Here is a 12,468-nt window from a genome sequence, read left to right on the forward strand (position 1 = left end):
ATGAAATGTGAAAAAGACTATCTTAACCAGTCATTCTCAACTGGGGTCCATGCAACAAAATAGTAAATTATGGATTCATATTATTATTTTAAGGGCCCCTGAAAAAAATCTTGCTTTAGATTTATGTATTGCAAGAAACAGCTAGGTTTCTTTCTTTAACCCTTTAGTGTTCAGATTATTCTATCAAACATAATGCCTATTGATTCACATTGATTTGAATTAATCATGCATTATCTCATATCTTCAAGATCTTGATGGTGTAATTACTTAATGTAGAATAACATTGTAGGGTAGGTGTGAGGGCCTGGATCTGGTCAGTCTGAACATAAAACAGATTAACCATTTTGGCCGGATATGGCCGGTTTAAATACTAAAGGGTTAATCTTTTACATAGTTCAGCCTACACAAATGTGATAAATAAAATAGGAATTTTGAAAGAAGTTTCTATTAAACTAGCTTTTAAATATTCGATGGCTAAGAATAAAATAGTAATCAAAGGGGTCTATAGATAAAAATGGTTGAGAACCCCTGATCTAAACTGTTGCTAGCACAGTTTGCCTGTAGTATGTACTAGAGCTATGGTTTAACTGACAACTGTTTCATTAGCTGGCAATGTTCAGATTAAATCTTTCCTTAATTAAACAACTTCATCAAACTCAGTTTGTGAGATATTCTACAAAATTGGAATGAAAACGAAAACTCTATCATCACTAACTATCCTAACTGTTATTTCCAATACATTTCCAGGTTAAAATCATATAATGGCACACTTTCATCACGTTGGTGTAAGAGACCAAACATCTTTCTTGCAGGAAATATAAAAGTTTGATAAGAATAACACATGGTTGATTCATATTTAAAATTAAACATAGAATATTTCCTCCTTTTGTGTTTTCCAAAGTAAAACAACAGCAAGTCAACTTACTGTGTTTTGTCAGAGAATTGATATTTTAATTGCCTGGACCATACCTCATACATTCTAGATATATGATCTTGGAAAAGTTTCATCTTTTCATTAAACAGCAACCTATGACACACAGCAAATCGAAAAAAAATTAGGCTAATTTTTTTCAGTTCTTTGCAGTTACCCCAGTTTTGAGGGTTTTTTTTTCTTTTACTTATTGTGTTTTGTCAGAGGAGGGCAGAATGTTTGGTTAAGCATGTTTGGATAAGGCCGTGAGCTGACAGAAACGTTGGTGCGCTGGGCGAAAGCTTAGTGGTATTTCATCTGCTTTTACGTTCTGAGTTCAAATTCTGCCAAGGTCAACTTTGCCTTTCATCCTTTCGGGGTTGATAAATTAAGTACCAGTAATGCACTGGGGTCGATGTAATCAACTTAATCCCCTTTTTTGTCCCCTCTATGTTTAGCCCCTTGTGGGCAATAAAGAAATAAGAATGTTTGGTTAAGCAAAGATGCTACCTTAGCACATCACTAGTCTAAGTCTTCTCTGCATCCAGAATTTAAATCAGACCACTGTCAATTTTACTTTTATCCTTCATACACCAATGTAGGTGGAAGGTGATTAACTCTTTCATTGCTAGATTTCTGTTGAAATACATCACCTTTGTTCAGTTAATTTTGAAAAGAATGAAGAATTTAGTAAAACAGCAAAGCAATGTCATTATTAAGCTGTTTGGAATGTACTGGGTTGGCCAAAAAGTCTTTTTGTTTTCCTTAAGTGAAAATAAGACAAGTTTTAAATATAAAGCAATTTATTAGGACAATGGATATAATTACCGTTTCCTTCCAATATCTTCTGCCATCTTGTAGGCAGATTCATTATTACCTGATCAAAGACTTTCCTGTCTTTACTGGCTAAAAATTCTTCCAGGTGAATTTTTATATGCTCTTCATTGTTTAAAGTGTGTCCATTTAATAAATTTTTAAGAGACCAAAACAGGTGGAAATCTAAAGGTACAAAGATGGGTGAATATAAAGGATGTGGCAAAACTTCTCAGTCAAGCTTCAGTTACTTCTGCTGCATCTGTGAAGAAGTGTATGGTCTGGCATTGTTGTGATGAAAAACAATACCTTTATGATTAGCCCGTACTGGATGCTTTGCTGGACCACTGCGTTTAATTAGTCCAGCTGGTCACAGCACATATCTGAATTGATGGTCCTGTCTGTAAAGAAGCTTGTAAAAAAACAACACTTTTTCAGTCCCACCAAATTAAAGCACAACCTTCTTTTGGTGAAGTCATCCTTGGTTGTTTGTGGTGTTTCATCCCATGTCACCATTCTCATAAAAAAAAAAAAAATCATCATTTAATGTCTGTTATCCATAGGTTGGTTGGTTGGTTGGTTTGACTGGAGATGATAAGCCAAAGTGCAGCACCAGGCTCCAGTCTGCTTTGACTTGATTTCTATAGCTGAATGCCTTTCCTAATGCCATGCAGATGGAAATCCATTGGGTAAGATTAGCCTTATTCAACTGATGTGGGACCCAAACACAGAACCTACTGATGGTTTTCACTACTTGATTTGATTATTTGGGGAATATATGGATTATCCTGGTCATTTGACCAGGGGCTGGTGTTGTTAATCACAGTTGGCTGGCCAGAGTGAGGTGCATTTTGAACTGAAAAATTTCTCAATCGAAATTTTAGGAACCACTTCTGGCACACTAATTTTGTAATAGCAAGTCTTACTGCAGGTTTGTGCTGTTTTCTTGCCATTTTAAAAATGAAAGGCATGAGGTATCAATAATTTTTATTTTTGTCCTTCATTTTCAAGATAATCCCAAGTACAAAAAATATTTGTCTCATCACAAGTTTGCATCTATGTTGAAGTGTCAAGTATCTCACAAGTATGCATGTGCAAGGGACAGACTGAAGTTATTTATTAGAGTGTTTGAAGTTTAATGTCAATAAAAATTGACCAAACTTTTTGACCAATCCAATAAATCAAAAAAAGTTTGATGGGAAGTTTTAATTTTGATCACTTTAAAATGGGGGAATTTGTAATATAGAACCAAGAGTAGATTAAGATGGGTTGTTGTTAAAACGGCTAAATTGGTTATATCCCTCACAACAGATGTCTTCTTATATGTACCTAATAAATCATAACATCAAATTGATGACATTGCAAGAATATGTTAATGAAGTATGCAAATGTGTCTTTAACATTTAACTATTGCATTTTATTTCATTTGCAAGATTCTTTGTGAGTTGGTGTGTTGAAGCATATTCTGTTGTGTCTGGGGAGTCAATTATAAGGCACAAAAAGAAAATGACTCTCCCCAGACACAACAGAATATTGCATTTTAGATTTTCTTTCATGCTCTCAAAATAAAAATGTCTCTTCTCTCAAAGGGAATCAAACCTAATTTTATTTCTCTTCTTTCAGGGAATGTCAGAGGAAATGTTTGCCAACATCAGCAACATGCTTCCAAGTATTTTCCGACTATCTAATCCGCTTGTTGTGAAATCAGTATAACTTTAGTCCTTTATTAATATTATTGTTATAATAATAACTGTAACATAAGTGCTAAGCTCTTGGTAAACTCAGTCCACATGCTAGTTTTGCTTCTTGGTTGAAGCTATTTTACTTTACGCTCATGTCATTTAAAGCACGAGCATCACACAACCTCAGTGTCTTTCCCTAAAAATTTGAGGTCATGTGTCTATTATTGCAATCAGTATCATTGTAATGATTGTGAAAACAAAAGATTAGCTCCCCAAGCTGAGTTTGCAAGCCAGTTTCAGTTCCCAGATCATTTACACAGCCTTTGGATAAATGGAAGAATGACATGACTTCATATTTGCCTTTATATCAAATGAAAAAGAAATGAATATTATAGTAATTAATAATACATCTAAATTGTTTGCTGTAATATTTGGGTCGAAATTAAAATTATTTTAATTGTATTTCTAGTAATTGTAAATCTCAATTTCTCCTAATTTTCACTTGTATTACTTTCTCAGTAATTTTTATGTCTATTGTACTATGTATTTTTTTTCTTTTATGAAGAGCTAAAACTAACAAATTCCAGAAAAATGTTGCAAAACCTATAGCCTCCTTGAAAAGATGTAATTTTATGAACAACTAGACTACCTATGACCCATTGGGTCACGGACAGTTCAGGTTATAAAACATTGAAGCTGATTTCACCGTTGCATTGAAATGAAAGTTTATTTTATGACAATTCAGTTAAATACTGTCGTATATATGTATATATATATGTATGTGCATGTGTGTGTATATGTTTGTGTGTCTGTGTTTGTCCCTCTAGCATTACTTGACAACCGATGCTGGTGTGTTTACGTCCCCGTCACTTAGCGGTTCGGCAAAAGAGACCGATAGAATAAGTACTGGGCTTACAAAGAATAAGTCCCGGGGTCGATTTGCTCGATTAAAGGCGGTGCTCTAGCATGGCCGCAGTCAAATGACTGAAACAAGTAAACGAGTAAATATTTCAATTCATTTGTGTCATCACAAATCTGGTTTACAAATTCATATTTAAAGCATCCAATTCATGATCTCTCCTGCTTCTGACTCTTTCCCTCTGTTCCACCAGACTCTCAGCTTTCCAAGCATCCAGTTCATGATCTCTCCCACCTCTGCCCCTCCAGACTCAGTTCCCCAAGCATCCCATTCATGAGCTCTCCTGCTTGTCTCTTTCCCCCTGTTCCACCAGATGCTCAACCCTTCCTTTATCAGTCTCATCGATCCTTCTATTCGCATGCCTGTCCCAATCTTCTTGGTGTTCTCCACTATCTTGCTCACCTTCTTTGGCTCTTCTTAGCCATGCTCTTCTCACTATCTTATTTTTCAATCCCACCAGATGTTTTCTTTCTTCCTCATGAATAGAAAATCATATTCACCTTAGAAAAAAAAATTCCTATTACCTCAAAAAATATTTTTTTTCCAATCATCACTTAATATTTTAAAAATATGTCTGTTTAAAGAAATCTGAAATACAAATACTCACTGTACAAACAATTTGTATTTTTTAGGGTTGTTACTTTCAGAGTATTTTCTCATTATGCACAGTTTTGGCTATTTATGAAGGTTACCCCCCCCCCCCCCCCCCCGCAAGATAATGCATACCTCAGAAATCCATGGTCCAATTTATGTGCAACTTGTTTTATTCCATTTGTATTCACATTTCAAGGGTACCTTTCAGAGTATTTTCCTATTATGCACCAGTTTGGCTATATTAAATTCGACAAGCAATCACAGCATTTTAGTAGTATATAAGATATCAGCTATCTAGGTTCAAAACTAAGGCCTACAACATGAAATATGCATTCACTTTTGTATATTAAGAGGTCTAATACCATTTACTTGAGATATATTTGTATTATAATAATCATGTATTTATCTTACAAATGACCAATTGTTGGACTGGCAGAATTGGTAGAGCATTTGAAAAAAAAAAAATGCCTTGCAACACTGAGGTGCCAGTCAACTATGTCCTTCTCTTAAATTCGCTGGCCTTATATCTCGATTAGAATATGTAAAATTGTTGGGATGGCAGAAATGTTGATGCGTCAGACATGTCACCTGTATTTTACATTTCTGATTCTAATTTCAGTGAGGTCAGCTTTAACCTTTTGTCACTCTGGGGTGTCAATAAAATAAAGTACTGGGTGGTGGGTATACATCACTAATTCAACAAGTCTTTAGAATAAATTACAAATATCCCACTCTCACTTCCAAACATTTCAAAGTTATAGCACCATGGACATTAACATTTCATTATTTGATGTTGGCTTAGGTTGGATAGTTTGACAAGATCCACTGGACTCAAGGATTGTGTTGTACTCCAGTATCTGCTTTGGTAATGGCTTCTATAGCTGGACACCCTTCAAACATCAACCACTGAGTTTTTTTTTTTTTTAGCACTAGCACATTTGCCATGCAGTTTGCATGATTATGAATCTGAGGGTAAAGCTTTATACAAGGAGATCAGGGGTAAAAGTATGAGAAGCGTCCAGAGCAGAACAAGTTTCTTTTTGTTGAGGAGCTACATGGCTACTTAAATTTTAGATGATAGAGTAGGGGCATGGTTGGGTAGAGCTAGGAGATCAAAATAAGAGTTATAAGGTGGGTAGAAGTAGGTTGGACAGAAGGACCCAGAAATGGAAGTGAATTGAGAGAGAAAAAAAAACAAAAAAAAACAAAGAAAAGTTTGTTTCCAAGCCATGTACTCTGTTCAAATCCATTTTACAGCACTTCACACAACTGTTTTTTTCCATAGCCACAGACTGAAATTTGATAGACAGGAACTGCCATAGCTCTTCATACATATGCTTAGTGTGTGTATGTCTGTAGCTGGTGTAAATATCCTGAAAACTTTGTTGATAAAAATCAAGTAATTCTGGATTCAGTATATTTATTTACTAAAATCCTTGAAAAAGTTGGTGGTCCTGTATGTATGCAACCCTATAATAAACCAGTGAAAGAATTTCTTCTATTAATACTAGTACTTTAAAGAAAAAATATAATAAACAAATATAAAATTATTTATACTCTTTATTTGTTAAAGTCAGATGATCACTGCATTAACATGCATGCTACAGTTCATGAAATTTCTTTTAGCAAACTTTTCTTTTTGGTACTGTTAAGATGTAGGTAAGAGATTTATTTTATTTGTTACCACTTCAGCAAATAATGCTGGAATGTAGAGAGATTGAATTTTATAGGTTTTTTTTTTTTAATTTAAGAATTGTACTTGATGTCAGAGGATATTTGTTCATATCTTAGTCTGTTTATTAAGATTAGTTTGTAAATGGTCAAGAGGCAGTATGAAATATTAACAAAGAAAATATATTATTTCACAGTAGCCAGTTTTATTTTTTTTTCTCTCTAAAAAATCAAAATTTAATCTTGGATGATTGAAAATTTAGGATTTTGAATATGTCATAACATTTAGGTTTCTTTCACCATCTAGAATTTACCATGGCAAAACAAATTGCCCCAAGTCATTCCTTTAAATATAGATTTGAATTCAAGCATCTTGATAGTTTGTAATCCACTTATGAAATATGGTTACCATGAAAACTTAAATAAATGATATTTTTAATTTCAATAAGCATCTTGAGAAACCCCCATCAATAAAGTAGTTTTACAGTATATTCAATTTGTGCATCAGTGATTTTTACCTCTGACCCCCACCCTTTTTTTCTATTAAATGAAAAAATAATTTATAAATTATGAAAACACTACTTTTCTTACTTGCCATAAATAGAATTTTGCTATAAAAATCTCCCTCCCCATTTATTTTCAGCCAAAAATATCTGGTAACACTATAGAATCGATCTTGTGTTTAGTAAATTCCTCAGTTGAAAGAATTTGACTAATGCAGTCAAAATGGTATTTAGAAGCAGAATGTTTAGTGAAAGGAAGAAAAGGAGAACAAGAAAAAAAAAGCATTGTTCAATGATTTTCTATGACTGGAATATTCAGTTCTGAAGCAGAAGTAAATTTAAAATCAAATAGAAAAAAAACAATATCACTAAGGAGAACTATCACAGAATTTTTATGAATTTCCAACCATTGATAAGTCACACCTAGAAATACACTTGATAAATTAAGGCAGAGGTGATCGTTCAACTGTGGCCCTTTTTTCCAAGAACCAGCTAGTCCACACATGAGCAAACTCACATGCACACAATATGATCAGGTCTGTGAAATTTGTAAAGGAGCTTAAGACTACACACTACTAGGGAGAAACAAATTGAAGGAGGATTGTGACAGAAATAAACTTCAGAACTGAAAAATGGAAAACAAGAAATTTACTTGTCTTGTAATTTGATTTATCTATTCTGAACTAGTAATAGACAAATATTGTCTAGATAAGACCAAGACATGCTTATAGTCTGTTCCATAAGCATGAAAAGAAGACAGTTTAAAGTAACAATGTGGAAGAAAATAGAAAAAACATATCTTACAAAAAAAAAAAAATTGAGGTAATTTCATAAATTCTTCTCAAAAATGTTACTAAGCAAAAACTTGATCCTCAAAATTCAATTTCTTAATCTTCATTATCTTTTTAAAAGAAACATTATTACACCATGGTCCAAACTTAATGCAAAATTGGAAATTTAACAAGGGAAAATTGTTTCCATATTTTAAAATATGGATAAACCAAGAATTTCTAAATTGAAATAGTCCAGACGTCATGAACTTCAACTGAACTAAAAGTAACAACTTCCTTAAAATTAAAATGTTAAAAATAAATTACAAAGAAAATTACATGATTATAAAATATTTTTTTAAAATGTTTGTAAGTGAATTCTTAGTGAATTTTGCTCTAAACTAAAACTGTTTTATTATATTGCAACCAGACTGAGTATAAAGTGAACAGCCCAGCTAACAGTGAGACTCAGAATAGACTGTCAACTTTGATAAATATATATCTATCCACTCTACCCAGCATATACCAGATAATGTTTACATTATGTAAAATATATGGAAATATTCTACAACTGTTACTTTATGTATCCAAGTACAAATAATGTGTGCACCTCAAATGTAAAGCTAATTTTTAAGTGATTTCATTTTACACTATGAAAACACTTATATTCAAATAGTTTTATCTCCAATACCTAACTGACAGGAGCACAGTTTACATCTAACCAAATAACAATGCCTGAAACAATTGAGATAAGGCAACTGCAGCTGTCTTATTGCAGTATTCAGGTAGAAAATATTACTACAGTAAGTTCTTATAGACTAGTTCCAGTACCTTGTGCATCAACTTGAATCAAGAATGATTAAGTCAATCACAGTTTCTTTTTAAACCTTCCCACTTAGAAAAGTGATAAAGCTTTTTAGCTTCAGTGAAGTTAATATTTCAAATTTAGCCACATATGACTGCATGATGATAGAAAAATAACCCAAGTGGAATTTTGAGATCATGGTTGTGATAAATCCTGTTCTTCTATAGTCCCCCTACATGAAGGGAAATTTGTATTAATATTGTAGGTTAATTTTTAAATGAAATTCCATTCATAGATATGTGTGAATTATTTCCTCCCATACCACTTGATTATGCCAAACAAAATGTTTAGATCTTGAAAATTTACTTCATAATAGAGAATGTTGCAAACAAATGTTACCCTATGTGTGGGTTTTTTTTTTATATAATTTTTACAAAATATGAAGGCATGATGAAATTAGATCCCACCACCCTTTTTTAGGTAATTGATCAATGAATTTTAATAACTGATGATATTTATCATAATTTTTTTTATGAGGATTTTGTCAAGACGATACTATTTTGATTTTAAGTAAATAAAAAGAATAGGGGATTATTCTAAATTTTAAGCAGTAGTACATGTCCCCAAAGTTGGCATAAAGCATACAAAGCAAAACAAAATGACCTTATTTACAAATTAACCAACATAACATGTAATGATGTAAAATTTTACTTATACTAACCTGTACTAAAACAAAAGATAAATTTCCTTAAGATAAAATTCAGAAATAAAGATGAACCCCTCACCCACAAATACTTCCTAAGAGATATCTATACAAAACTAATTAGAACAACTTACAGAGATGCCAAGAATATTTCCATTAATTAATTTGAAGTGGTTAATTTGATATTAATAGCTACTAGAATTAAATGACAAATGTTTATAGTATTAAAAAAGAAAAATATGTATCTGAACATTTAGAAGCCTATTATTATTAGAGAGGAAGGAGTGAAAATGAGCAAAAATAAAGAGTTAATTCAGAATATCTAATGTTTCCAGTAAGACAGTCTCAGTTTAAATCAGAGCACTCTGCAGCAGCACTGGCCAGTCCATCACTATCTCAATATACACTGGAAGACTTTAAAAAAATGAGAAAAAGTAAAAATAAAAAAGAAAACAGTTCTTTAGAAACAAAAATAAATTTTAAGAGTCACCACACATGAAAGAATTATTAGTATTTATTATCTTTCCCCCTTTTTTTCTATTTTTTTAAATGTTTGTTACAAAAAAGCTTGTTTAAATTTGTTTAGTTAAGAGTCAAGTTGTCCTTTTACTCATGTTAAACATGAGTGCACAAAATAAAATTAGATTCCAAATGCTGTTATTGCAGCATTTAAGAATAGGATTTTTGAGAAAGGGTTCATATCTCTGGGCTGAAAGATTTGGAAATAGATGAGTTTGAGAGAGAGAGAAAGTGTGTGTGAAATGCAAATAGTGATGGACAGTAGTAGCCTAAAATGTCCGATGAATGGCCATCGCTGCTGCAGCAACATGGTAGCCAAGCCAATTGGCCAAGAGAAACCATTGTTGCACAGGAAAAGATGAAATAAGAAATGATCACAAAAATGTGATATAATAATAATTTTATAATTCTGAATGTTTGTGTTCATCTTCCTCCTCCTCCTCTTCTTCTTCTGCTGTTTCACTCTCCTGTAAGTAAAAAAGAATATAGAAAGTTATGTTAAATCTTATTTTAAAAAGGAAATTATATAAAAAAAAATAGGACAGGTAAAATATTTAATTATCTGAATTTGTAAATTTAAGAAAAAAAATAAATGAAGAAAGAAAAAAGGCATCCCTCTGCACTACCCATACTATATGGGAAGATGGAAATAAATTAGAAATCGTAGAATAGCTTCAAACATACAAAGGGTATAATGAAAAATCTTGAGCCTCAAAAAAAAAAAAAAAAAAAAAAAAGCATGGTACAAGACTCAAAACTTTTCATACACCCCTCATATACCACATGACCTTTTGTTTGATGCTATTCATCACTCTTAATAATTGTTTCTAATTTGAGACAAGGCCTGAAATTTTGGGGGTAGAAGCAAGTTGATTAAACCACCCTCCAGTGCTTCAACCTATACTTTACTTCATCAGCCCACAAAAAATGAAAGGTAAAGTTTACCTCGGTGTGATTTGGACTCAGAACAAAGTACCATGATTAAATATAGCAAGGCATTTAGTTTCACTTTAACAACACTGTCAGAAGGTTATATATATATTTTTTTTTAGATTAAAATTAAATTCTGAAAGAAATAATGTATTTACCAATTCAGCTCCCTCTTTTCCACCACTTTCTAAGAATTTAATAAAACTCTCCAATGTTCTGGCACCATTATAATCTATTACCTAAAAACAAGAAATAAAGACATTTATTAAAATGAATTCTATTAACAGAAAGAATTTCTTTTCTTGATCGAGAGAAATATTTAATAAACAAGGATATGGAGATATAGCAGAGATGTAGGGAAGTTTGCTTCACAAACATGGGTTTATCTTCAGTCCCATTGCATGGCACCTTAGGCAAGTGTATGATAGTTGGAAACAAATATCACTGTCATAAAAGCAATGTCATTCATTTGCAATCTTCCTTGAAAATATATTCAATCATTGTAGTATTCTTATTCAAATGACTAAGATGACATTATCTGGCTTAGAAAGAAGGTTTCTTGAATAAATTTTATCTCGCACTTGCAAACATGGAAAAATGGATGTTGAATCAATGATTTTTACACACACATGCACATATGCAAGCATGGCACCTTAAGTGTCTACTATAGCCTCAAGTGAAATATGGTAAACAGAAATTGTACAGAAGCTGTGTATGCACACATGCAGGCATGATTACTGCCATGTGACTTCAGAGATTACCTGGACGGCAGTAACTTTAGTGTCTTGAAGCTTAGTACAATGTGTGAAAAACCATTGGAATGAAATCCAGTATCATCATCATCATCATCATCATCGTTTAGCGTCCGTTTTCCATGCTAGCATGGGTTGGACGGTTCTACTGGGGTCTGTGAAGCCAGAAGGCTTCATCAGGCCCAGTCAAATCTGGCAGTGTTTCTACGGCTGGATGCCCTTCCTAACGCCAACCACTCCGTGAGTGTAGTGGGTGCTTTTTACGTGCCACCCGCACTGGTGCCAGACAGAGCTGGCAAACGGCCACGAACGGATGGTGCTTTTTATGTGCCACCGGCACGAGGGCCAGGCGAGGCTGGCAACGGACACGAAACGGGGCGGTGCTGGCAACGGTCGCGAAACGGAAAGTTCTCTTACATGCCACCGGCACTGGTAACACATCTGCAATTTCCATTGATCGATTTCGATTCTGATCGTCACTTGCCTCAACGGGTCTTCACAAGCAGAGTTTTGACATGCCACCGGCACTGGTAGCACATCCGCAATTTCCATTGATCGATTTCGATTCTGATCCTCACTTGCCTCATCACGTCTTCACAAGTAGAGTTTTGTGTCCCAAGAAGGGAAGGTATGCATACGTAGGCTGGCTCCATCCCATGTAGAAGGCCACGGGTTATGGACTCACTTGTCCTGCCGGGTCTTCTCGCGCACAGCACACTTCCAGAGGTCTCGGTCTCTAGTCATTTCCTCAGTGAGACCTAAAGTTCGAAGGTCGTGCTTCACCACCTCGTCCCAGGTTTTCCTGGGTCTGCCTCTTCCACAGGTTCCCTCAACCGCTAGGGTGTGGCACTTTTTCACACAACTATCTTCATCCATTCTCGCCACATGACCATACCA

The 12,468-nt window shown here is 33.8% G+C and overlaps 2 protein-coding genes across 3 annotated transcripts in view; one reads left to right on the forward strand and one right to left on the reverse strand.

The window, feature by feature from the left end:
• LOC115230949 (protein C12orf4 homolog) overlaps nucleotides 1-3,878 on the forward strand; it is a 163,138-nt gene extending 159,260 nt beyond the window's left edge. For both annotated transcript variants that reach the window (XM_029801056.2, XM_036514941.1), the window contains exon 13: nucleotides 3,347-3,878. In XM_029801056.2, coding sequence (XP_029656916.1) covers nucleotides 3,347-3,436 — 90 coding nt within the window. In that variant the 3' untranslated portion in view covers nucleotides 3,437-3,878. The remainder of the gene's footprint in view (nucleotides 1-3,346) is intronic.
• Nucleotides 3,879-6,460: 2,582 nt separating this feature from the next.
• LOC115231769 (protein disulfide-isomerase) overlaps nucleotides 6,461-12,468 on the reverse strand; it is a 36,372-nt gene continuing 30,364 nt past the window's right edge. Inside the window, exons 10-11 of the mRNA XM_029801719.2 lie at nucleotides 10,978-11,058; nucleotides 6,461-10,356 (exon numbers count right to left, since the gene is read on the reverse strand). Of these exons, the coding sequence (XP_029657579.1) occupies nucleotides 10,291-10,356; nucleotides 10,978-11,058 (147 nt within the window). The 3' untranslated portion in view covers nucleotides 6,461-10,290. The remainder of the gene's footprint in view (nucleotides 10,357-10,977; nucleotides 11,059-12,468) is intronic.

The sequence above is a fragment of the Octopus sinensis genome, linkage group LG2 (genome assembly GCF_006345805.1).
Source record: "Octopus sinensis linkage group LG2, ASM634580v1, whole genome shotgun sequence".
In the NCBI taxonomy this organism is placed as follows: domain Eukaryota; kingdom Metazoa; phylum Mollusca; class Cephalopoda; order Octopoda; family Octopodidae; genus Octopus; species Octopus sinensis.